At 45.4% G+C, this 23,486-nt stretch overlaps 1 protein-coding gene across 3 annotated transcripts; it reads left to right on the forward strand.

Annotated features, from left to right (window-relative positions):
- The first annotated feature begins 1,939 nt into the window (after positions 1–1,939).
- On the forward strand, positions 1,940–22,536 carry CYB5R3 (cytochrome b5 reductase 3). 3 transcript variants are annotated; one of them, XM_086611238.1, is made up of 10 exons: positions 1,940–1,983; positions 6,648–6,779; positions 10,937–11,009; positions 13,750–13,856; positions 14,996–15,125; positions 16,430–16,513; positions 16,650–16,735; positions 19,015–19,114; positions 20,671–20,852; positions 21,293–22,536. In XM_086611238.1, exons 1-9 carry the CDS (start codon positions 1,963–1,965, stop codon positions 20,841–20,843), a joined length of 906 nt encoding a protein of 301 aa, XP_086467364.1. In that variant the 5' UTR covers positions 1,940–1,962; the 3' UTR covers positions 20,844–20,852; positions 21,293–22,536. The 3 variants fall into 3 exon arrangements, with proteins under 3 accessions (XP_086467364.1, XP_086467363.1, XP_086467366.1); XM_086611237.1 differs by having other exon boundaries at positions 20,671–22,536; XM_086611240.1 differs by lacking the exon at positions 1,940–1,983 and adding an exon at positions 2,493–2,603 and having other exon boundaries at positions 6,710–6,779; positions 20,671–22,536.
- The last annotated feature ends 950 nt before the right edge of the window (positions 22,537–23,486 follow it).

Consider the following 23,486-nt stretch of genomic DNA (forward strand, 5'->3'; position numbering starts at 1 on the left):
GGATGGGACACGCAGCTAGCTCACTTAAACGTGAAGCTTCCTTCTGACACTGGTAGGGGAAATTAATGTATCTCAAAATTGAACATCCTTAGTTTTGACATAAGTTTTTCTTTATATTTTTTTGTTACAGTTTATTGCAGTTGTGTGTAAGCAAGATAAATGACAAAAATATAGTGCCTGTGCTTATCAGCTGAATGCAGGAAGTCTTTTCCTAGGTGTCATTTAAAATGCAGACGCCAGTGGGCATAGTCTGTCCATAACAAGGTTGCAACTCTATTTACATTTGCAGAAAGAGCCCGGATGGGAGCCCAGGGAATTGCCATTTATAAGCATCATCATCACTGGAGTCAGCAGATCAAAGTTAATCTTTTGGTAAAGTTACAGGTCAGATCGGTAGTATCGGTAGCGGTTTCATAACCAAACGTGTACTTAAATCTGTTGTAAAACTTCTGTCCTACCCTTTAGGTCGGTCTGTTAACCTGCCTTTACCAGTGCTAATTCCTGGGTGTAATAGGTAAACCGTGGTTGACTTCTGAATGTTCTCACAGCCGGATGAGCTTCCTGCACAGAGAGCAAACCCAGAGACTGGGAGAAAGCAAACGCTTGGGGACACAGGTGGCTCAGTACCCCTGTGTGAGCTGAGGGGCTAAGGGAGGAAATTTTTTATTGTTGTTTGGTTTTTTTTTTTTAAATTTAAATATTAGGACTGTCAAGCATACACCTTGCTTGATTTTGTAAGGAGAAACTGTCTAGGAATCATGGAGGCCTGTTTACTGCAAGTTAGGGCATATTAAAGAGCTTTGAAGTGTTTCACATTTAGTGCAGACACAAAGACATTAATTCATACACATGGATGTAAACTAGAATTTTAGGCGGTCTGGCTGAAACATCCTCCCTCGTTCCACAGCTCGGTTCTTGTGCTTTTCGGATAAGCATTGCCATTAATGAATCTGGCTGTTGGCCATCACCAGCCTAGGTGAGACGGAGCAGGTTCACGGCAGGGTTCACAAGTCCCTGGGCGCTGTCACAAGCGCTGGGTGTCCTGGCACTGTTCTCCTTACTCTGGATTGCGTCCAGGTGCTGGCTCTGTAGAAGTGTGAGTGCGGGAAGTTACGGCTTGAGAAGTTTATTTGATATAATAACAAATTGTGGTGTCGGCACACAGAAGACAGCCTCTTCTTATCTTGAAAAGATAGCGGGGCTTCGATTGCTGATTAGAAAAGGACGACACTGTAATTTTATTACCCTGGCTTTCCCCCATCACTATTTATGCCCTTTATAAAGGGCGAAAGGGCGTTAAATCCGCGGGATGATAACACAGTCCCGGCAGGCTCACGGCAGCGGTGGCGCTAATGAAAACCACGCTCGCCCGAGTTCGGTGTTGGTGCGGAGGGGCACGGGAGGCAAACACGGGACGGAGAGCGCTGCCAGCGCCGCCGCAGGATTTCATTTTGCGTGCGGTTTCCACGCCTCCCGCTGAGGCGCCTCCAGGCACCGGGAGGTCCCGCCCTGCCAGCCCGCCTACGGCCGGGCCGCGCCCCGCGGCCATTTCGGGCAGCGCCGCCGCCTCGGGGCCCCGGTACCCGCGATCCCGCGCAGCGGCCGGCCAGGGGCGCACCGGCCGAAACAACAGCGGCAGCGCCTCTCCGCCCCCTCTCCCACCTCCGCCCACATCCGCAGGCGGAGGCACGCCCTAGCCCCGTCTGCCTCGGGCGAGGTGCCCAGCGCCCCCGCCCCGACCTCCGGCCCCGCCCCGGCCCCCGGCGGCGGCAGCGGCCGCCACGCCGGGCGCCTCGGCGGGGCCCGGCCGCCCCCTGGCGGGCACCGGCCGGGCGGGACCGCCGCGGGGAGGGACCGACCGGCGGCCTCCAGGGGGCGGTAGCGGCTCGACGCTGATTGGAGGGGCGCGGTGTGACGCCGCGGGGCGGGCGGGCGGCGCCTTGGCTTCTGACAGGGGCAGCGATGGGCGCGCAGCTCAGTACGGTGGGTGCGCTTTGCCCGCGGGCGGCGGCCGGGCCCGGGGCGGCGGGATGGAGGCGGGGAGCGGGCCCTGCGCCGGCCGGCAGCGAGCGGGCGGGGTGGCGGCGGCCGTGGCGCTGCGTTCCGCGTCCCTCTGCGCCTCCCGCCGGGGCCCTGAGCGAGCTGAGGCCCCGAGGCCTGGCCGTGGGCGAGGGCAGAGGAGCGGCGAGAGGCGCGGCGGCCCTTTGCGCCGCGGGTGGGGCGGCTCCGGGGCGGGCTGTCTCCGGGTGGCGGAGCGGAGCGGGGGCCGTCGGGCGGTGTCGCGGGGTGCCCGAGGCCCTTGCCGCCTCCCCTGCCGTGTACCCATCATCCGGGAGGGAAAGCGGGGGTGCCTGGGTTGGGGGCCGCCCCCAACGCGCAGCGATGTGGTGGCTCTGGGACCTTCTCGTGGCTGGCGCGGGCCGGGGCCTGCGTGCCGGGATGGGCACCCACGGCTGGTGTGCGTGGGGTGGTGGTGGTGGTGCCTGTGTTGGCTGCCGTGGCGAGTGCGTTTTTATTCTCTCAGCTCCTGAATGGTTTTTCAGTGTCCGTCTGGCAGCTGCCGGTGTGGCGGAGAGCTCTTCGTGGGTCATGTCTGCCGAGCGGTGGGTTTGCGGTGCCGCTGCCTGGAGCACGCGTTGTTACCCTCTTTCGGCAGCTGCCTGGCACGTCGTTTGTCCGATGCACCTGCTCCAGCGTTTCTGGCTCTGGGTTTGCCAGAGGAGCAGGGCGGAGGTGGATGCGATGTATGCTAGTTTGGGTACGGCTGCAGATGCTCAAGCTGAAGCAGCGAAGAAATGCCTGTCCCTTAATCCTGTCATCGTTTTCTAAAACAGATGAGAAGAACGTTTAACTAAGATTACTTAAAAATAGGGTTTGAATGAAGAAGTTGGGGAGGGGGGGGTTGGAGCTGAGGGTACCAGAGTTTTATTGCCAAAGAAGCATTTGGTTTGTGTGTTTGTAGTGCAGTTCGGTGATGGAGCATCTTTCCGTAAGCTTGTGCTTTTAACTGTGTTTTGCTCGCTGTGCCCCAGTAGAAAGGGCTAGCAGTCTTGATGCTGTGGCTTTTCTCTTGCGGCCTTTTTTTGTTGTCCCGCAGAGGTCTGTTTCCATTAATAAAAATTCCTGCTCAGTTACTTATTTTGTGATCTCTCTTAGCGAGGATTTTTGCAACTGGAAACTATGAGTCATCAGATCTTCATTTAGTGATTCCTGGCCTTATGGTCAGCCAGTTGGTCCTTCTGCTGCTGTAGATCTGATACAGCTTCCGTGGTTGCTGTGCAGTTATCTACATGACTGTCCTGATATACAGTATATATATATCAGTATATAGATCACTTTGGACTCGGAGGATTTTGTAATCATTCAGCCTTCAGTTCTTCCCCTTTTTTCTGCCCACCAGCTGATACCTTCTGAGTAAAGAACTAAAATAGCTATCTGAATTAGTGGGTGTGCTGTTTATTTCCAGGCTAAATCCCATGAGGCTTTTGCACTAATTGACCATGTATAACAAATTGCCTTTCACGAGGCTAACACTGTGTTAAAAGTATTTGTCAAAATCAAAATCCATTCTCTTCAAATAGACTCAGATCTGGTGCATTGCTTCAAAAAGTGATGATTCTGGACATTTGGAGAAAGAGTGTGTTAATCTCATGTATTGAACAGCTGCGATTCAGTACATGAGATCACATCACTTGACATCTGATGACCCAAAAATGATTTGCAAGGATGGGAGAAAACATTTATCTCTGCACACAAGTGGAGGAGCTGACTTGCAGAGATCACATTTTGAACTCAGCTTTCCTCCTGCCTTCCTGATTATCTGTTACTGACGTATGTTACTGTTGGAGTTGGGACTCAGCCTAAGTTTTTGAATTCACATTTTCAACTGCAATTTTGCTAGAACACAGCTGTGCTTTTTTTAGTTCAATTTAGATAGCTAGCCACATCTGTAAATGAAGCTAGTTTATTTTAACATATTAATGCCTTATTTGAAACATCTGCTGTGCATTTAGCTTGCGATCTCCACCACCACTCACCCACCTGTAGCAATTCTCATTAGGGAGTTTATTTGCTGCTCTGTCACTTTAACAACTCCCCTCCCTTCCCCCTTTTTTATGACTCTGTAACAAAAGTTCTTCCTGGAGCTGCAATAATCTTGTGGATCTGCAGGAACTAAGGAATAACATTCCTGTAAACTTCAACTTTTTCAGAAACAGCCACTGTGGAACTATTTCAGTATCTTCAAATAAAAGTGAAAAATGCAGTGTCTGTGTGTATGGCATGGTGTGCCTTTGAGCTGTACCGAATGTTAGATATTTTAAACCACTATAACAGCATTTTAAGAAGAGAGTTTATGCTGTCCCCCTTTTTTTTTTTTAATTTTACACTTGCTACAGTTTTAGTAATAATAATGTAGGACTTTTTTTCTAGCGTCCTGAGAACTGTCACACTTGTGGACATGTGCTTCTAAAACACTGGTCAGGTCCCTTTAAAATAAAACGAAAGTGAAAGCTAACAGGGAAGGACTTTGAGCTCTTCCAAAAATTAGTTAGTGTATTATATATAATCTAAGAATCTAAGTATTTGCTTTTTTTGTGGTTGCTACAGTCATGCTTTTTCCCTGCCCTCTGTTAAAGCATTAAATAATAAATTACAGAGTTGGAGAGGATTTTTACAAGTAGTTGCTCAGTTTATTCTCCTGTCCCAAGTTCTCCTGTCGACAGTCACCACAGATAATTTCTGTAGGCTCTTGTGGTGCTAATCTAACCTTGCAAGAACAGAACTGTCCCTGGGAACAGGCACTAGAAACACAGTCCTGGGCCTCTAGCTGAGCACAGTCCTGGCAGGCTCTGCCCTTGTAGCCTGTGGGTGACCCATCTTCTGCCCCATACATCCACCAAGTGCCTGAGGTGTATGGCACTGGGCTGGGGAGGTGACCTCTTCCTTCTGTCTTGTCCTCACAGCTGTAGTTCAGTGGCATGGTCTCTTCTATGCTTTCCTGCACTGGTGTGGCCACTCAGTCTCTCCTGGTTAGACAGCGTGTGGTGTCAGGGATGGACAGGGTGGTGTGGTGTGGGGGCATAACGTGCTCCTGACTTGTGGAGCTTCAGCCTGTGGGTGAACCTCATCATTGTTGCAGGCTACATTACCAGGTCTCCATCTGCCTCCAAGCGCTGTGATGTAAAAGGGCCAAAGCAGTGATGCATATTAGGTGACACGGTTGAGGAGCCTGTGTGTGCACCAAGGAGCGCAGAGGCACAATGGTGGGTGGGGAGCCTGGGGGATACCCTGGCTTGGCTACTCCCAGGCCCATCACAGGAGAGCAGCCAACTCGTGAAGGTTATCTCCACACACATGCACATAAAGGAGCACAGGGACACTGGGAGGTGTGAGAACCCCAATAACCCACTCAAAGAAATGAGCTCTGGCCCTTCCTAGTGCTGTCCATGGGAGCTGTTGTCCCGTGGGTTGGGGTGATGCACGTCTGCATGTGTCAGTGGGAGGCTGGCTCCCCTTGCAGGCTGGGATGTTTATGGGAGGAACCAAAGGCAGGGATCGAGGTCATTTGTGGAGGGATAAATGTGGGGAAAATTAAAGGATAAAGGGATAAAAAGGGCTGACCCTGCGTAAACAGGCTTGCTCTGTACCCTTGTTTGGCTGTGTCCTGCAGCCAGTCAGTGTAGTCTGCCCCGTGTCCTTGTGAAACTCCATAGCTGCTTTCCCAGGGAAGGGATGCTCTTCTGCACACACGTATCTGTGTGGAGGTGTAAGCACCACGGGTCAGAAGGCCTGTGTGTCTGTGGTGCCAGCACCCGGTGTCAGTGTGCAATGGCTAGCAAAGATCAGGATGGACTAGCCAGCAAGTGGGTGAGTTGGCCTGGGAGCCAGGTGTGTGTGCATTTCTGAGACCACTGAAGGTGCAGGGTGCCGGAGGGGTTGGGGGTCCTGACCAGCTGCCAGAGAGAGTGAGGTCTGTGGTTGAGTGTGAGACCCCCAGTTACTTGAGGGAGGGTCTGCAGCACATGTGATGGTGTGGGAAGGGGTCTGTGCAAGAGTGGCTTTTACATCCACATGTCAGCAACTGGGGAGACTGGAGTCTGGGGACAGCTGCTGCAAAGACTAAGCCAGCTACTGGTGGATTCACCTTATATACATGTGTGTATATGTGTTTCTCACTAATGGGCCTTCAACCCGATCGGTCATGGAGGGGAACAGGATGAGGCCATCGGTGCTGTTTGTGTGAGCATCTCTCTGTTGATCAGTGTGGCCAGCCACGTGTGTATCTGGGCATGTGTTGTGCGTCTGTATGCGTGTCTGCTGGACATACGTGCTCAGCCTCGCTAACGGTTGGACCTGGGGATGTGGAGCTGTGGCATCCTCGCTTCTGTTGAGCTGCTGGGGTTGGCAACCCTCTGCTGGTATGCCAAGTGCCTCAACGTAGGAGTAACGCCAGGTATTCATAAAGCAAACTTGTGTGTTACACGGGCTGGTGTTTTTTTTAATACTTCCTGCTCGTATTAGTACAAAGAAATACAATTTTTTTTCAGTGGTTAGGTTGTCATGTCATGGTACCATATTCCTTCTCACCAAAATAGCTTCCTGTTGTTATGTGCATGTATCTAACACTCTTTTCTGTGTTGCTGCAGTTGAGTTGGGTTGTGACATACCCAATACGGCTAATCTACACCACCGTCCTCTGGCTTTTCAGGAATCCCCGTCCTCCCATTACTCTGGAGAAAGCTGAAGTGAAGTATCCATTGAGGCTGATTGATAAGGAGGTAAGAGCATGTACAGTGCTGAGCATGACCTCTCCATGGAGACTGTGAAATGTTTATAGCTTCTTAAATCTTGAGTAATGTTGCAGCAGGGCAAATATTTGTATTTTAAAGAAAGGACTTATTTATAAATGCTCCTTGCCTAGTATAACTGAGTTCTGCAAGCAGCTTGTTCCCAAGAGTGGAGAATGCTGCTTTAGAAATGACCAGACTCCTTCTGTCACGTGTCTCATGTCATGGAGTACATCAGCAGAAGTTTCTAAACTCTGTGCTGCTAGATTGGCTGTGAGACAGAAGTCATGCTGTCAGGCAGAGCAGGCAGTTTTTCCATGGTCAGTAGCATTCAGCATAGTGGTTGTCAGGTGTATGTTGATACGGATTCATATTATTGGATTTATGTACTCTAATGTGTTGCAGGAAAACGGGCGTTTAAATGGTGCAGTCCTGGCAGCACCTGAGCTGTCTCAGCTTCTCTTTCTCTCTGTTAAAAGTTGAAGCCATTCTGTACATCCCAGACTGCACAACCGGGCTTTCAGAGGAAAGTCATGACCCCTTCAGGGGTGGATATTGCTATCACAAGTTGGTAACTCAACTTGTGGGATGGGGACTAAAGCCACAAAAGGTGAAAAGTCCAGGTTTCCCTTGGAAAAACTCACCATTGTACGCATGAGAGAGAAATCTTGGCTTTCCAGGTGTGACTTCACACCTGAAGATATTTTTAGTGTTGACTTTTTAAGTCAATGAGCTAGTCAGAAAGTTATCAGAAAAAGGACTTTGGGCTGGCACAGACCTTTGTTTGAGGTATGGAGAGTGCACTGGCAGCTTGGTTTTCATTTGTTCCGTCTGTCAAAGAAAACGATTACAGTCATTCCGAGTCCTGGTTTCATGGGAACTGAAAGCTTCCCTGTGACTTGGGCTGGGTGGCATTACTGGGTTTATTTCCCCTATGTACTTAGTGAATTTATTTCCCATGTGTACTGCAACAACACTGTTATTATATACTCCCCACTTTCTCATGAGATCTGTAACAAGCAAGTTTCTGCTGTAGCACTTTGTAACAGAAGATAATTCACAGTTCAGTTGATTTTTTTGTTGAATACTGATTTTTTTTTTTCTCACTCTGTTGTTATTTTTTGTGTGATTTTTTAAAATCTTGGGATGGAGGAACAGCTTTTACGTAGCCAGGTCAAATGCTGCAGCATGCAGTGCCTTGATCAACTGAGAATATTTGACTGATGGATGTTTATGATTTTTTGTCCAGATGGCAAGTATGTCCTGGAAACAGAAGTTAATTTTGAAAAATAACTTGGTACAATAAGTGCTAGTAGCTTCTAACATCCTGCCAAAAATCTGGTGCAAACACTCTGATCTTTGGTACTAAACTTCTCAGCATTGCCATATCCACCTGTCTGGGAAAGATGAAATTAGTCAGTCTTTCTGGCACGCTTCAGCTTACATTTTACAGGCTATTAAATTTGAAGTAGATGAGAATCTAAAACCACCTGTCATTACACAAAAGCGTTTTACCTTGGGAGGAGAACCACGGCGCTCTGTGTGGTTGTGGAACCGACTGAGGACATCCGTGTGGTTGGTAGAGTTTGCCTTCCACTGCAAGAGGAATTTCAGTACGCTGGTTTTACCTTGTAGCTTTGCTTCTCTTGCTTGCCCAGCCAAGCAAAAGACCCTCATGTTTTAGAAGTTTCTGCTCTTCCTATTACCATGTTGGTATTTATCATTCCCTTTTTGTGACTATGAAGTTGTTGGTACCTGCACCAGCACAGCACCAAAATAATTTATGTTTAAAACAAAAAAATGAATAAATGAACTCCATGCTTTGGGAGTAGCTGAGGGTTGTAATTTTTAACCTGATGTATTTTGATGATATAGTTGAGAGTATGGCCTTGCAGAAAGTTTTCTTAGTGGACTGTGACCCAAGCAAACGAAGAAGAACCTTGACCAGGAAGGGAAGTGGCAGGAACTACGTAGGCAGTTTTCACAGTGGTGATTACAATGGAAAACTGCCATACAGCAATACACATATGTGAAATTTCAGAAGGGTTCCATAGTTACGTAGAAGCAGTTTTTAGGTGTCTGTGATCTGAAGTTTGAGAAGCACTGGCCTAGGGAATTCCTGGTTTGACATAAAGGTGTCTTTTAACGCAGCTTAGATTTTTGTGTATGAAAGCTGGAAATGGAACGTACCATTTTGTTGAGCTGTTGCGAGCAGAAGCCTTTCTTCCTGTACTATCTGCCTTTTATTCACCAGCTGAAACATTAACATCTGCCCAAATTGAGTGTGCCATACCTCCCATCTGTTGAATGGAGAAATAGGGGTCACAAGGCTGCTTCCTAGTGTTTCACATAGGAAAAAAAGTCATAATACAGTCAAGGGTGCTGATTAGTTTATGCCTTAAAAAAGCCCACAGCATCAGGGATTTTTTTTTTTTGTAAGGGTAAGCATAATTCATTTTTGGCCTTTCAGTGGCTTCAGCAAAGCACCAGCCTGCTAAAACTGTTCTCCAGCTTTGCATTTGCAGTTGCAAGTGTGGAAAACTCAGCTCCTGCAACTTGAGACAAAAAGCCATGCTGGTAGCCAGAGGCCAAGGGCTTCCATAGGGCAATGCCAAATGATGGCGTTGGGGAACTCAGCCTCAGCATAATGCTGGAAGTGGCTTCTTCGTCCCGTTTCAAGGCTATCTTTAATCTAGCCTTGACTAATGACTTGCTCAATGGCATGCTCAATGTCTTGGCCGTGTAATTGATGAGGTGATTAACTGGGAATTCAGAACTTTGCTCTTTCTGCATGCCATTAAAGACAGCATTTTAAAATAAAGGAATATTGGCAAAATCCAGCTTCGAAGTAGTGAAGCTGGTGCTGAAATTTTCATACAGAAACAGCAGCGGCCAGTGCCAGAGCAGCAGGGTTAAGTCCGCGTTAGCTGTCTTTCTAGTGGAATTTTCAACAGCAGTTACTCTTCCTGAATAGACATAAGTACAGAGAAGCCCTTTTTTAGTCTGCCACGCAGTTCCCTTCTTTCTTCAACATTTACCTTAAAACGATTTCTTGTAGAGCAGATTTCATCAGTGTGACCAGAACTTGCAAGTGAAGACTAGACAGGCTGTGATGAGAAAAAAAATCTGTCTCCGTTGGTTACTTGAAAAACAAACAAAAAACCAACCAAACAAACAAAAGGGTTGCAATATTTTATAGGATGTTTATGACATTATGTCCCATAAGGCTTTAAAAAAAGTAAGTCCTGGATGAGGCATTAGACTGTTTCTATGTCTTTTTTGCTGTCTTTTTCAGTCACATGAATGGGACCTGATTTTAAGAGATAAAACTTACGTACTGTAAGAAATAACATTTTGTTTACTAATTACCAAAGTTTTATTCAAGGTGTGACTTTCTTAGTAAAAGATTAGAATAATTATTCCAACTGGACTGCATAAATTGTTCTAGTTTTATAATGAAGTTCTTATCTAAATAGAGTGGTCTTTTCAATTTTAGTTAAGAATTAATTCCGTTTTTACGGGGAAGATATTTTTAAGGCTTTTAGCATAGCAGAGGGGACCAGACTGCTACTTCCTAATCTTTTCGACATCCACTAGTGTCTTCCGAAATCATCCCTACATTGAAATGGTTAATTCATCTGATTTTGAGACATCAAAATCAAAATTTTTTGGCCTTGAACTTCTGCATATTTAAACTTCAAATGAGAATTGAAGAACTGATTAATTTTTATCTTGTGGCCTTCTCACAGAAGGCAGTGTAAATGTTCATACTATTCAGAAGGTTCTTGTTTAGTCTTAATCTGCATGTTAGTATTTCACGAAGTTTTGCTCTTCACATTTAAATATACATCAAAACAGTATTTGCATTTGTCTGGTTTATTTCTGGGTTTATGTCTGTATTAATTCTAAAATGTTTTGAGATAAAGTTAAGTTTTCAAGGCATTTGAATGAAAAGTTGACCTCTGCAGGATTGCCATGTTGAGAGAGGTTCCCATTTGCATTGTGCAATAATTTCAGCTGGGATGCTGCTGTCCCCCAGATATTTAATCCTGCAGGAAGCCGGACTAGCATGTTGGTTTTACAAGTGAAATCACAAGCATTAAATCCCAACAACCTAGCTAATTGTTCTTGTTATTTTCTTCTTTCAGGAAGTTAGTCATGACACAAGAAGATTTCGATTTGCTCTCCCTTCTGTAAAGCATGTTCTGGGTCTCCCTGTGGGTACGTTCTGTCTTTCCTTACTGGGAATCCAACCGTTGTTAATTATGCTGTAAGAGACTTTGTGTTTTGTTTTGTTTTTTTCCCCTGCATTTTGGACTGTTGAATTTTGAATTCTGTCCACATGGCTCAAGCTGCTATTTAGAGCTTTGCAAGATTATCCACATGCCGTGAGTCATCTGCAGGGTCTGAAATCTTGTGTACTTACAGATGGTGTACATCCAGCTTGTTTCTGTGAAGACAGTAGAAACAAACACTGGTCTTCACTTGTATTTTTCCAGTCTCAGCATTCCAGTGTGTGTTATTCCCATGGTGCTTGGTCTCTGTGATCCCTTTCCATCCCCTGAGGCAGAGCTCTCAGCTATTTCTTCTTTAACACATGTGGTTTACCAGATGATCTGCTCACTTCTGAATTTGCAACCAGTCTCATGGAACTTCTTAATCACCATGGGGTAGATGTTTCCTTAGGCCTTGCCTTGTGGCGTGTTGCCTTCCATAACAGCTTAGTGCTATTGTTTCCTACTGCTTATACAAAGAGCATTTAATTGAGACTTATGTTTAATAGGGACTTCTACTTTAACAACCTGTTGCAACGATCGGTGGATCGGGTGCTTCGTGGCAGTCCTCAGCACCTTTCCATCCAAGCATTGCAGTCCATCATGTTTAGATTCCCTCTTGTTTGGGATATGGTATTCTCATGATCCTGTGAAGTAGCCATGAGGGCAGAGCTCGTTTCCCTGCCTTGCCCGTGATGAACACTGAGGAGCGAGCTGTCTCACCTCTGTAGTTGTCCTTGTCCTACACGCTAACAGAACGGATGCCATCTGGGGTGCATTTGGCCTGCTGGGTGCCACGGCTTGCTCCAGCGTTTTAGTAACTGATCGGGGCAGATCAGCCAGTTGAGAAGGCGTGTGCCTGGCCCTGCGCGGTCTCGGGAGCAGCGGAGTCGCGCTCCTGAGGGTGCTCTGCGTGGCCCGATCTGTGGGTGGCTGAGGGAGTGGTTTACTGGGCAAGACTTGGGAAGCAAAGAGAGCTGAAGGCTGGGAGCAGCAGGCTTGGCAGCCATGGGACAGATACTGGCGTGCCCTCTGCGTGTTTAGTCCAGCACCAGCATTTCGCTTTTACTGCCAGCGTTAGAGGAGAAATGTCGATTGGCTCTGAGGGAGAGCGGGATTGCGTGCGGCCCCGTGCAGAGCCTGCCAGCGGCTGTCCTGCCAGGACGAGGTAAAGCTTGAGCAAGTAAGAGCATAAGGCATGTTTTCCCTTTGGGAGGATCGTCTTTTTGGGATTCGTACCAGCTCTTGTGAGACATGCTGCAGCAGTGGTCCCGTCTGTCGAGGTTCGTAGTCCACAGTGGTCACCGTGGGTCCGTTCCTGGAGGAAGAACAGGAGGCTGCTACTGCAGCTCCCTTCAGGTCTTCCCTAGCAGGAAACGTGTGCTACCAGCTGTGGATAGGCTTTGCTGAGAGGACTGTTTGAATCACCCCTATGTTATGTCCGTGTACCACCTCAAGGGAGTTACGGTTGCGCGTTTCCCAAGTCACCAAGTAGCGCATCTTCATTCACCCACTGGTTTGCCTCACTGCCCTTCTGGCTTGGCAAGCCAGTTCCCAGTAAAATCCCCTCTTCATGCTCCTGTAACATGCAGAGATGCTGCACGGTCTTTGGAGAGCTGCATTCATCTTAAGAGATAGTTTGTTCTGTTGACCTCCTGATGATAACATAACAAAAAACAAATTCCCCCCAAGGTATTCTTCACTTGGGTCTCTTCAGGGTGTTGGAATTTTGTAGGAAAACCTTTCAAATGAGTTAATTATAGGTGGTTTTCATCAAAAATGTAGACATTGAGAGAAGAATCTGTTGTAGAGAGTTCGGTGAATGTGTGAGAGATTGAAATGGGCTCGCTACATCCCAATGTTAAGCTGGAGGAATAGCAGGGTTAGAAAAGTGCTTTATGTCTGTGCAGCCTTAGCAATGGCAGCCAGAAGACCTCCTGGTAGACGTGAGCTATCTGTGGTCAAAGTAAGAATGGTTATAAACTCAGTTGTAACTGAACTGTAACAATTTATAACGAACATGTTAATAAAGAAGCGTGAACAGCGCTTGACAGTTTTCCCCTCCTGTGTCCTTTTTACTTGCCTGCAGGGGACAGACACATCACATCTTTTGCAAGATCTCTCATGCAGTTAGGGCCGTGGTAAATGTAAATGCATGAAGTCATCAGAACAGATATGATTGACACATAGAATCATAGAATGAATCATAGAATGGTTTGGGTTGGAAGGGACTTCAAAGATCATCTAGTTCCAACCCCCCTGCCATGGGCAGAGAAACCCTCCACTACACCCTGTTACTCCAAGCCTCATCCAACGTGGCCTTGAACACTTCCAGGGATGGGGCATCTACAGCTTCTCTGGGCAACCTGTTCCAGTGCCTCACCACCCTCACTGTAAAAAATTTCTTCCTTAGATCTAATCTAAATCTATCCTCTTTCAGTTTAAATCCAAAAATTTAATAAAATTAGCAGCGGAGTTGTCTGCCCTTCTGGGTAGAATCTGTACATGGTTAACAACTCTGGCACAGTGTTACAATGTCAGGAAAACGAGAGAGGAAAAAGTGGTGTCCCAAAACAAGGTTGTCAGAAGAACTTTAAGACTGTGATTGCAGTCCATGCCAACTCATTACATCCACTGAAAGAAAAATCTTCTGGAAGCAAACTGTTTTTTTTCTTCCCTGCATACAGGACAGCATATCTACCTGTCTGCACGGATTGATGGAGCTCTGGTTGTTAGACCCTACACTCCAGTGTCCAGTGATGATGACAAGGGCTTTGTGGATCTTGTTGTCAAGGTGAGAACGTCACTGTCTTTTACCAGGCTGGGCAACTTCTGAGCCCACCTCTATGCTTGCAGTGCTGTGTGAAGCCCGATGTGCTGGTTTCAGGTATGTGCCACTGCAGACTTCAGCTAGTGTAACAAGTGATCTGCAATTACCTGCAATCCATGTGGCATTTCGCACGCGCTTGTTTAGTGAGGGCGTCTCAGGAGATGCTGTATCATTTTCTGTATTTGCATACTGCAGTTTTCCAAAATCTGTGTAGACCTGCAGATGTTCACACACTTTTTTTAATCCTCCTGAAATAAGGAGTTAACCTTGCCTGAACTGTCAGCTGCTTCTGACGCTCATGTAATATGGTCCTTGTGATCACCGAGAGCCGCGATCGTTACCGTTACTGATCCAGACAGTGCGAATGACTGATTTAATTGGAGAGTGTGATTTTGAGTCTTGTGACAGTGTGCTTTTGTCTCTTGGTAGCTAGGCTAAGCAAATATATTTAAAGCTAGCAGGAATTTAAAATCTGAATATCTGCACTGAATTTCCTCTTAGAGTTTTACTCCTTTAAATTATTTCTTCTTTACAGCTAATAACACTTTATTCGTTTATCGTGAAACTAGATGTGAATTTGCCTTTTACTGCCTACTTATGAACGTGGCATTGCACACTTGACACATAACAAGGGAAAAATGTAAATCTTTGACTTAAATAGAAACGTTTCACAAGACTCCTTCTTCCCAGTGTGGCCCTCCATGCATGTAAATGATGCTCCTCTTATAAAAGTGTAGTTAGTTTCAGCTTGAACTCTTTCACTCATGTTGTTTGAAACAAAAAAAACAGCACAGTTCAAGGAGTGTAACTGCACCCACTGATACCCATTGGTGAACGTTTGACTATTTGATTCATTGGTGTCCACTTGTTTTGTTACTCCGACAGGTGCAAACAGTTGGCATCCCAAGAAGAAGGTTTGGGTATATCCCTTTGCAACTGAGCTGTCAGGGATCTTTCTTTTATTGTCAGTCAAGTCTGCATTGAGTATTTCTTTACGTAGTAATTGTGTTCTTTACATGAGCAGTATGGGTACCTAAATATTTGAAGGGCAAATGCTCATCTTTGAGCTGTGAGATTAACTGCTTCATTGTTATTTTTAACAGATCTACTTTAGAGGTGTCCATCCGAAGTTTCCTGATGGAGGGAAGATGTCTCAATACTTAGACAGCCTGAAAATTGGAGATACTATTGACTTCAGAGGACCAAGTGGCCTACTTGAATACAAAGGAAAAGGCAAGACTGACTCAGAATGTAATATGTCTGGAGTAAACAATACAGAAAAAAAATATCATAAAGTAGTAGTAATACTGGTCACAGTTTTTTCTAGCTGGATTCTATGATTCATAGAATCATAGAATAGTTTGGGTTGGAAGGGACCTTTGAAGGTCATCTAGTCCAGCCGCCCTACATTGAGCAGGGACATCTTCAACTAGATCAGGTTGCTCAGAGCCCCGTCCAGCTGAACTGAAGGACTCCAGGTGGGTTCTCACCAGCTCAGAGCAGAGCAACAGAATCTCTGTGGCTACATTTTCATAACACATACTGCGTGAACTGAACCTTAGCTATCACCTCTACCTATTATTCGGGCTGGTACTCTCAACCTACTCACCCTCTCCCACTAGGCACAGGGTTTCTTTTCTGTTGTTAGCATCTCAGCACGAAAGAAATTGCTAGCGTCTTAAGTCAACAGCCATCCTGAGGGGGACTGTTGTATAACTGTAGAAGTGCTTGTTATTGATACTGTTCTCAAAGAAGGGAATTCTCTTCCTGCTTATATGGACATAGTTTATACACTGATGCAAACACTTGGTATTTGTGCTGTCAAATGCTAATTTCCCAAGTGAAAATGAACTTTTTTCAGTAGGAAGTACATTTCTGCTAGTATCAAATACCTCACTTTGGCATAGCGCAGCCACAATGTGTCACAAAAACCCTCTGGCAGTTTTGCAAGCAGCAGAACTCAGACACGTGGTTTTCCAGAGCTTTGTATCTTGTGTTCACATTATCCTGATGAAGAGATGTGAAAACAACAAATACAGCGTTTTGGGCAATTTCATACTCTGTCAGATTTGCCTGAAACTGGCAAATCAGCTCAAAAAAAGGAGAGAAATAGACAAAAAAATATGCCCTGCATATTTCAGGTTTTCTCTTAAAATAATCTGTATGGGGTAAATAAAGTGTCTGAGCAGATTAATTCCTTGTGCAGAACTGTTTCCAGAATCTGGGCTTCTGAATATCACAGGGGTATGGGACACGAGCAAATAGAAATGTAGGTAGTGATGGCATGATGCTATCGTCAGGAGTACGTAATAACCTGTGCCAGTGTCCGATGTTATCATCACGTGTCTTAAAATCTCTAGTCATCTTTCAGGATTTGTTTTAATTCATGACGTCTTCACCTTTGTGTGTTTCCTGCTCCTGCTTTACGGAAGGGGAAGGGTGACAGGGCTGAAGCAAAGTCAATTAGCTGGATGTGCTGGGAAGGGATCACAGGTGCCGGTTCCTTTCTTCAGTGTTTTCTCTCTCTCCCCCTCCAGGCGAGTTTGCTATTCGGCCTGAAAAGAAAGCTGAACCAGTTACCAAGAAAGTGAAATACGTGGGGATGATTGCAGGTGGGACTGGTACGTATATATAAAAATTCATCCCTGGTTTCTGACAGCTGGTAGATGCATTTGTTCGTGTGTTCTCTCACGTGCTCGCTTGCCTTGCTTTCTCTTCTTCATGTTCTCGCATCATTGACCTGCCTTTCTCTTTCAGGGATAACACCTATGCTGCAGATCATTCGAGCGATCATAAAAGACAAAGACGACCCTACCATTTGTCAGCTGCTGTTTGCTAATCAGGTAATTCTGGCCTTTTTTCTGTTTATAAAATTGTACTTAGCTAACAGAACTCCACTCAGCAAATGAAATTCTTCCTGAGAAAGCCTGGTACAGAAATACAAACCCTGAGGGGAGAAGTGGACTGAAATGTTGGAAACTTCTCATATAAAAGCACTTTAATTAATTGTTTTTTTAGTGTTTCTACAGAAATGCCACTTTCCTCCCAGCTAATGTTGGCTTTCCTGTGTCTCATTGCTCTGTTTCTAATCCAGTTTATAAATGTTTTAAAACTCTGCATTCCTTTGTGCAAGTTGTTAATGTTTTGGACAGACTTTCAGAGCTGTCATTCTTAGTGGAAACATGAAGGAGGTGGACATCTGTCTCCTTCAGCAGTTGTAACTCCCCAGCTTCGCAGCAGGGTTTGTATGTGGAATCTTTCTGTTTGGGAACACCTTAGGTGAGGCTAAACTTAACAGTGGTGTCCAGCAGCTCCCTCAGTTATGGAGCTGTGATTCTGCATGGCTGTCTCCTTTCATTTCCATTCCCTCTCTCACATCATCCTGCATTTCTGTTGCTCTTTGAGGTGTATCATGTTCCTGTGCTGGACAAAGGAAAGATCTCTCATCCATGGGATCCTTGTGATAGAGATTTCTTGGATGACCAGGCAACCCAAATGGTGGTGTGCTTCTGAACTGCAATGCCCCTTCTTTGCCTGATGTTCTTCTCATGTTAATCCTTTTACTTTTAAATTTCTTCGTCATAATGAATATTTGTTTCTGGATTATGACCATTATTTGTGGTGAACCTCGCGTCATGCCTGTGTTTTTTAGCTTCTTTAGGCTCTCCTCTGTCATTCCGCTGTCCTCTGATACTGAATGTGTCCTCATTTCTTTTTTGCTGAATTATAAACCAAGATTTTTCTACCCAGAAGCTATGATCCAAGTGCCAACAGGCGCCCTGTTCTGATGCTTTATTACAGTAAGACGGTCTCAGGAGCTCTGCCAGTGCCCTCTGGTGCTGGCTGGTACGGCTGCAGCAGCTGGTCTCTGCTGATCCTTAGCAGTTGGCATAAAGTGCAGTCGGTATCAGGGCAGGAGCGCCAGGATTTGCTATGAGTAATTCGGAGTGACTAACACAGGGCTAGAGCTGCTTTAGCAATCCAGAAAACCTACAGCTTCGTGCAGGGAGGAGTGGGGTATTAGCAGCAGCCTGTGTAAACATCAGTCCTTGGCTTTAAAGAGTCCTTGTATCCAGCAACTGCACAAATATAAAGTAGCCTTTTGACAAGTGGTCAATCAGGAAAGCCTGCAGGCCAGATGTTTTTAAATATTTAATATTTTAGAATATTTTAAAATATTTTTTATTATGCGCTTTGCTGATCTTTTATTTTGACCTTCCTGATAGAGCTGCGTTGGATTACAGATGACAATGTACGTGGGTTCATACTGTGCTTCTGACGAGCATGCTTTCAGCTGGCCAGACCCAGCAATAGATTTTCTGGAACACATGCAACTGTAGATCCAGAAATAGGCACCTTCTCAGCAATAGTTGCTAGCACATTCCTCCTTACCCCCACAGTTACAGACATAGTAGTGTCCTCAGTGCCAAATTATTAAGGCTGCAGAGGATGGTACTGCTTTTAGTCCCTACCCTTTTCTCTCCTTCCCAAACTGCAGCTGCTCTTACAGGAACAGGGCTTACTTTTGGCCTTCAGTGATGTTGCATCAGGGAGGAGCAGAACTTGATACTCTGGGTAGCATTTGTTGTTCCAGTCAGAACTCGATGCCCTTTTGATAATTTTTTCCACATCCTGTTTAAAAACCAAGCAATCTCCATACGGCAGTGCTGATGAAATTTGAAGTGGCGAAGGTGAAAAACCTGGCATTTTCCTGACTGAACAGCATAGTATGGAGGGGTAAGGAGGTAATTCCATGCAGTCATGGTTAGTTTTTTGATGCAAGTTGCTTTTGTAATACAAGTGCTAAAAGATGGCTTTACTCTTCTGATGCTACCACTAATTCCCTCAACAAGTGAAAGTTCTGTCTTTTGATACAGGTTTTGCTTGGTTTTATTTTTTAGAGGGAAGCCATTGCATGGTCAGGATTTGGGAAAGTTATGAACCTTTTTATGAGCTCTGCCACAGGATAATCATGGAAACAACTTGTGTTTGCTCTCTTCAGCCTGTAAAACAGAGTTGAATAATCCGTACCATCTCACAGGGCTGGAGAGTAGCTAATGCTCTGTGGTCATCTGAGGGCTGCACTCAAATGTAGAGCGTAATTGTTTTCCTTATCCTGCAGACGGAGAAGGATATCCTGCTACGTTCCGAGCTAGAGGAGATCCAGGTTCAGAATCCTGGTCGCTTTAAGTGTTGGTACACACTGGACAGACCACCTGAAAGTAAGTTTTAAGATGCTGTTTCCACTGAAGCGTAAGTTATGAGTAGGAATGCATGTGTTTGACAGGAGGCGGGCTATGTCACGGGCATATCTCTGAGCTCCTTGCTTAGTGAATCGTGTCCGAATGCATTCAGTAGCACCGTTCTTCACGCAGTGGTGCACGGGAACTCTTAGATATAATCAGGCAGTGTTTCCAAAGCTGCAAAGCTCACCTCAGGTGAATGGTAGAGCAGTGTTCCTCCCATGACTACACCTGAATAGTTACCGTTATTTCCTCTGGAAGGTGACCTTCCTTTTGCCTTCCCCACAGACATAAACATAACATGTTGTCTTACTGTCTCATGTTCCGAGCACGCATTAAGGCAGCTGCAGCGGGGTTGTCAGAAGGGCCGTGCCTCACGGAGCTGCAGCCAAGTGCAGCCTCCTACCTAGCTGTCATTGTGTGGCAGTTCACGGTAGCTAATCTTCCTAGGCGATGGAATTGCCTTTGTATTAACAGTGTTTCTCAATGAAAATACCATTCCAGCTAGGGGCAGTCCGGTTTTAAAGCTAATGATGTGGTGCAGGTGGCTGGTCTAGGCGCGAGGATGAGCTAGCTGAATGTGCCTCCCTCAGCTGTGCAAGTTTGAGGAAGAAAAGGCTAAATAGTTACTGCTGTTGTGAAAAGGCTCAATAGCTTCTCTGCCATTCCTTGTTGTTTTCCTTCCTAGTCATGCCCACCCACATCAGGACAGATTCACACTCCTATTCAGTGGTAGTTTGGGGCAGAGAAGGAAAAGTCATATGGCTTCTCCTCCCTTGTGACCAAGAATACACCTCCAGTAGGCTGGGGGGAAAGGTCTTGCTGTCATGTCATCTTGTGCAATTAGTGTTCTCCTGGAATTTCTAATCACTGGTCCTTTTCTTTGATATTTGTGAATTGTGAACTGATCTTAGCAGTTGCAAAAGAAGTTCCTCCTTAGACTCCCCCTCAACACTTCAGACTTTCACTTCCATACATGAAACCGACCCAAAACTGGAAATTTTTGGATAATCTGTGGGAGAAAAAGGTGTCAGTCTTACTGTGCCCAAAGGTTTGGGTCATCAGCTTTTTTGCATGCAGGGCTGGGGATGCGATGGGTAAACCTGAATCCTAGTATTAACTGATTAGCACTGTGAATGTTCCAACCAGGAACAACTTCATCACCTCCATTTCCCCTAGTGAACTTGCAAACAGTGAGGTAAGGAGGATGGGTGTTATCTCACAGTGATGGAGCGGAGAAGGTTCTTGTTCTGTTCACAGCTCTGCTTGAGGTTTCCTTGAGGCCTTTAGCAAGCTTTATTAAAAGCTAGCCCTTGTTTTCTCCATGCATCAGTTTTGCATCTTAAAATCAGGGGTGGCAGTTTTTCCACGTAGTGTAACTGTGTTGAGAACTCTAATGCGCTGGTGTACAAATGCTACCGTCCAGAACGATACTGAACCTCCCCAAACCTCCATGCTTCATTCCAAAGTGACTTGTATCTGTCTTTTCCTCCTTTTCCCCTCATTCCCCTTCCCGCACTGTCATACTGTAACAGGTTGGGATTACAGCCAAGGATTTGTGAACCAAGAGATGATCAGAGACCACCTGCCTCCACCTCAAAGCGATGTTCTGATCCTCATGTGTGGACCTCCTCCAATGATTCAGTACGCTTGCATTCCCAACCTCGACAAACTGGGCTACACCAAGGACATGAGGTTCTCCTTCTAAAGACGACTGGTAATTCAGTGATCTTGTGTAGAAAGGAAGAAAAAAACATTTAATGGGGAACAGGACAGAGTTACAGAGATGGCTGATGCACAGTGCTGGGAAGCTACATGTACATTAAAAAGGCTTCATTTTTTTCCGAGTCTCTGGCAAGTAGGACACGCTCACCTGTACTAAAACTGTACTGTGTGTTGCACAGAAACACCTGTGGTGTGGAGAGGTGGCGATGCCTCGTGCTGGGCTGTGTTGTACACAGTCTCCAGGGGGTCAGTACAGCTGCTTGGGGCACTACATACTCATTTACGCCTTTCCTTAGCGCTGTAAGGGAACGGCAGTAACAGCCTACTTCCCAACACTGTGCATACCCAGTATTTTACTTGGTGTGGAGTATGGAAATGTATAGAATGTGCTGGATTGTTCACCTTGCTTATGCCAAACTTTAATCCTTACAGAGCTTTTTCAGTATGAGGGCCAGGAGTGTTCGCCTTGTATGCATAATCTTTGCCACACCAGAAGCTTCAAGATGCTTGTTCAGTTGAAGGATGACAATTAACCATTTGTGACTGAAGTTGTTCACGCTGCCTTGTTAATCAAAACAGAGAGGTAGACAGCGATTCAGAATTTGTTTCCTTTGTATTTTGGAATAGCCTCTCTTAAATGCAAACGCTTTTCCAGCTGGTCACAGTTCTCAACCCTGGGCGATGAAAAAAACTACAGAAAGCAGGTGGCTTTGTGCACTGTTCCACAAGTTGCTGGAATTTTTTGCTTGTATGTGTGTGGAATACTGAAAAAAAAAATACTAACTTTTGTATTTACTTTTGAATAGCGGATGGTGCCATAGGAGTATAAAAGCAGTTGTTCTGCGTGTCCTGTGCAGTGGAAAAAAATGCTGGGTGAAAACTGGATCTAGTTTTAGTTTCTCGTTTCCCAGAGCTGGATTTGGAGCAAAGGGAGCTCAGGTTTCATCGCCAGGGTGGGTTTCGGCAGGTAGCCCAGCTTCGGATGCGGTATGTGTGCAGTTGGGGGACTCCCCTGCGTGCCTCGCTCGGGCAAAACTCCAAAGGGTTTTGCTGGGTAAGGACGCATAGGAACAGCCTTAAGTCACCAAACTGGCAGCAAATTCACATGTACATTTGAATCTAAAACTGTTTCTCAGATGCTGTTTACTATACCTCTGATTTTTAAATTTTTTTTTACAGCAGCCTTTTACCTAGTTTTTAGTAAACTTAAGGCATCTCGCGTGCCGAACCTTCTGCTTTCAAACGACAGAGATGCTGCTGAGATTAGAACAGTCCTGCAAGGGGTCTGTGAAACTGAAAATCTTGTTCTGGTGATGAAATCGGAGTGACCAAAAGGATGTTTACTCATATATGAAGTAATTTGGATGAGTTAGCTACAAGAGTCAGTGTGTAATACCGCTTTTTTAAAGATCTGGGGAGGTATTTGAGGTTATAGCTTGCCATGTTTTCTTCTGGGCCTGTACAACAGATGGGTACTGGGCACTTGAAAGGTTAATTTTCAGCATGAATTGGAAGGAGAAAAAGATAGTTACTACTAGTTAATTTAAGGAACCTCAGATGGATAATACTGTTATTAATTTTATTAATTAGATGCTTGCCCCTGAAGTCTTGAATTTTTGATGTGTGCTTCTGAAACTTGTTCTTCGATGTTATGATCCAAAGTTCAAATAATACTCAAGTTTTTAAGTTTCAGTCCCTTTTCTAGAAGGCAAAAAGCAAAAATATGAGAGAAACTATCTTGCTGCTGGTTTATATCACTGTGGGATAAGCAAAAATTTTTTTCATTATTGTATTTAAGTTTTCTTGTAAAAAATAATTCTAGCTGGTTACGCTTCAACTATTTTGTATTACTTACTCTGCTTATTCAATTACTGGCTTTTTTCACATCTGTGTAAGAAATAAAGTATCTTGCAGGTGAATCACCTGTGTGTTTCTGAGCGCATCATCTTTAACCTCGGAAGAGACAAATTATTATCATAAAACACTTCATAAAGTGAAGGTTCAGAAAAAGAAGGCAGCCTGTTAGCTTTGTGTACTCCAGTGCTTATCTCTCTCTTTTGTTTGAGTTTGGTGAAAACTGCTCTATTTGGGTGCTGAGTCAAGGAGTAAACTGTCTCTGTTTTTCTCCCTATTACTCCAGTCTCCTCTTTTTACCTTTATTTTGTACATCCTCCTTGTGAACATGAGGTTCTTTTAATAAATAAAAAAAAGGGATTTTGTATAATCTACTGAAACGAAACCGTGTCACAGTCCCTTTTGCTTGATGGTCCTGTACTGCAGCATTTAAACAAATCAGTGGTAAAATTTGGGTTTACTTTTTTTTTTTTTCTCCTCGGAGCCAATTCATCTGTCTTACAGAAAATATGAGTATTCCTCCAGTTTCTGACAGGCCGTGCTGATACTGTTAACCTCCGTGTTGCAATGCACCTGGGGAAACACTGAACCTCCTGCATGAAGGGCATTTTGTGGAAAGTTTCCTGAGAGAAAGAGGATGGAACGGGCTGCTGCTGCTTTGCCTTTACCAGAGGTGGGTCCCCGTCACTTTTCACTGTGCAAAGGCAGATTTCCCCCCAGGAATAGCGAAGGCGTGCTTGTGTGCGGCGGGGTCTTCCTCTGGGTGGTACTC

The sequence above is a fragment of the Tauraco erythrolophus genome, chromosome 4 (genome assembly GCF_009769465.1).
Source record: "Tauraco erythrolophus isolate bTauEry1 chromosome 4, bTauEry1.pri, whole genome shotgun sequence".
Classification (NCBI taxonomy): Eukaryota; Metazoa; Chordata; class Aves; order Musophagiformes; family Musophagidae; genus Tauraco; species Tauraco erythrolophus.

Excerpts from the sequence above, each read along its gene's own strand:
- CYB5R3 (XM_086611237.1), top strand. The coding sequence starts at position 1,963 with ATGGGCGCGCAGCTCAGTACG. Across the intron at positions 13,857-14,995 it reads TTGTGGATCTTGTTGTCAAG|ATCTACTTTAGAGGTGTCCA; the intron begins GTGAGAACGTCA and ends TATTTTTAACAG. Across the intron at positions 16,736-19,014 it reads AGCTGCTGTTTGCTAATCAG|ACGGAGAAGGATATCCTGCT; the intron begins GTAATTCTGGCC and ends CTTATCCTGCAG.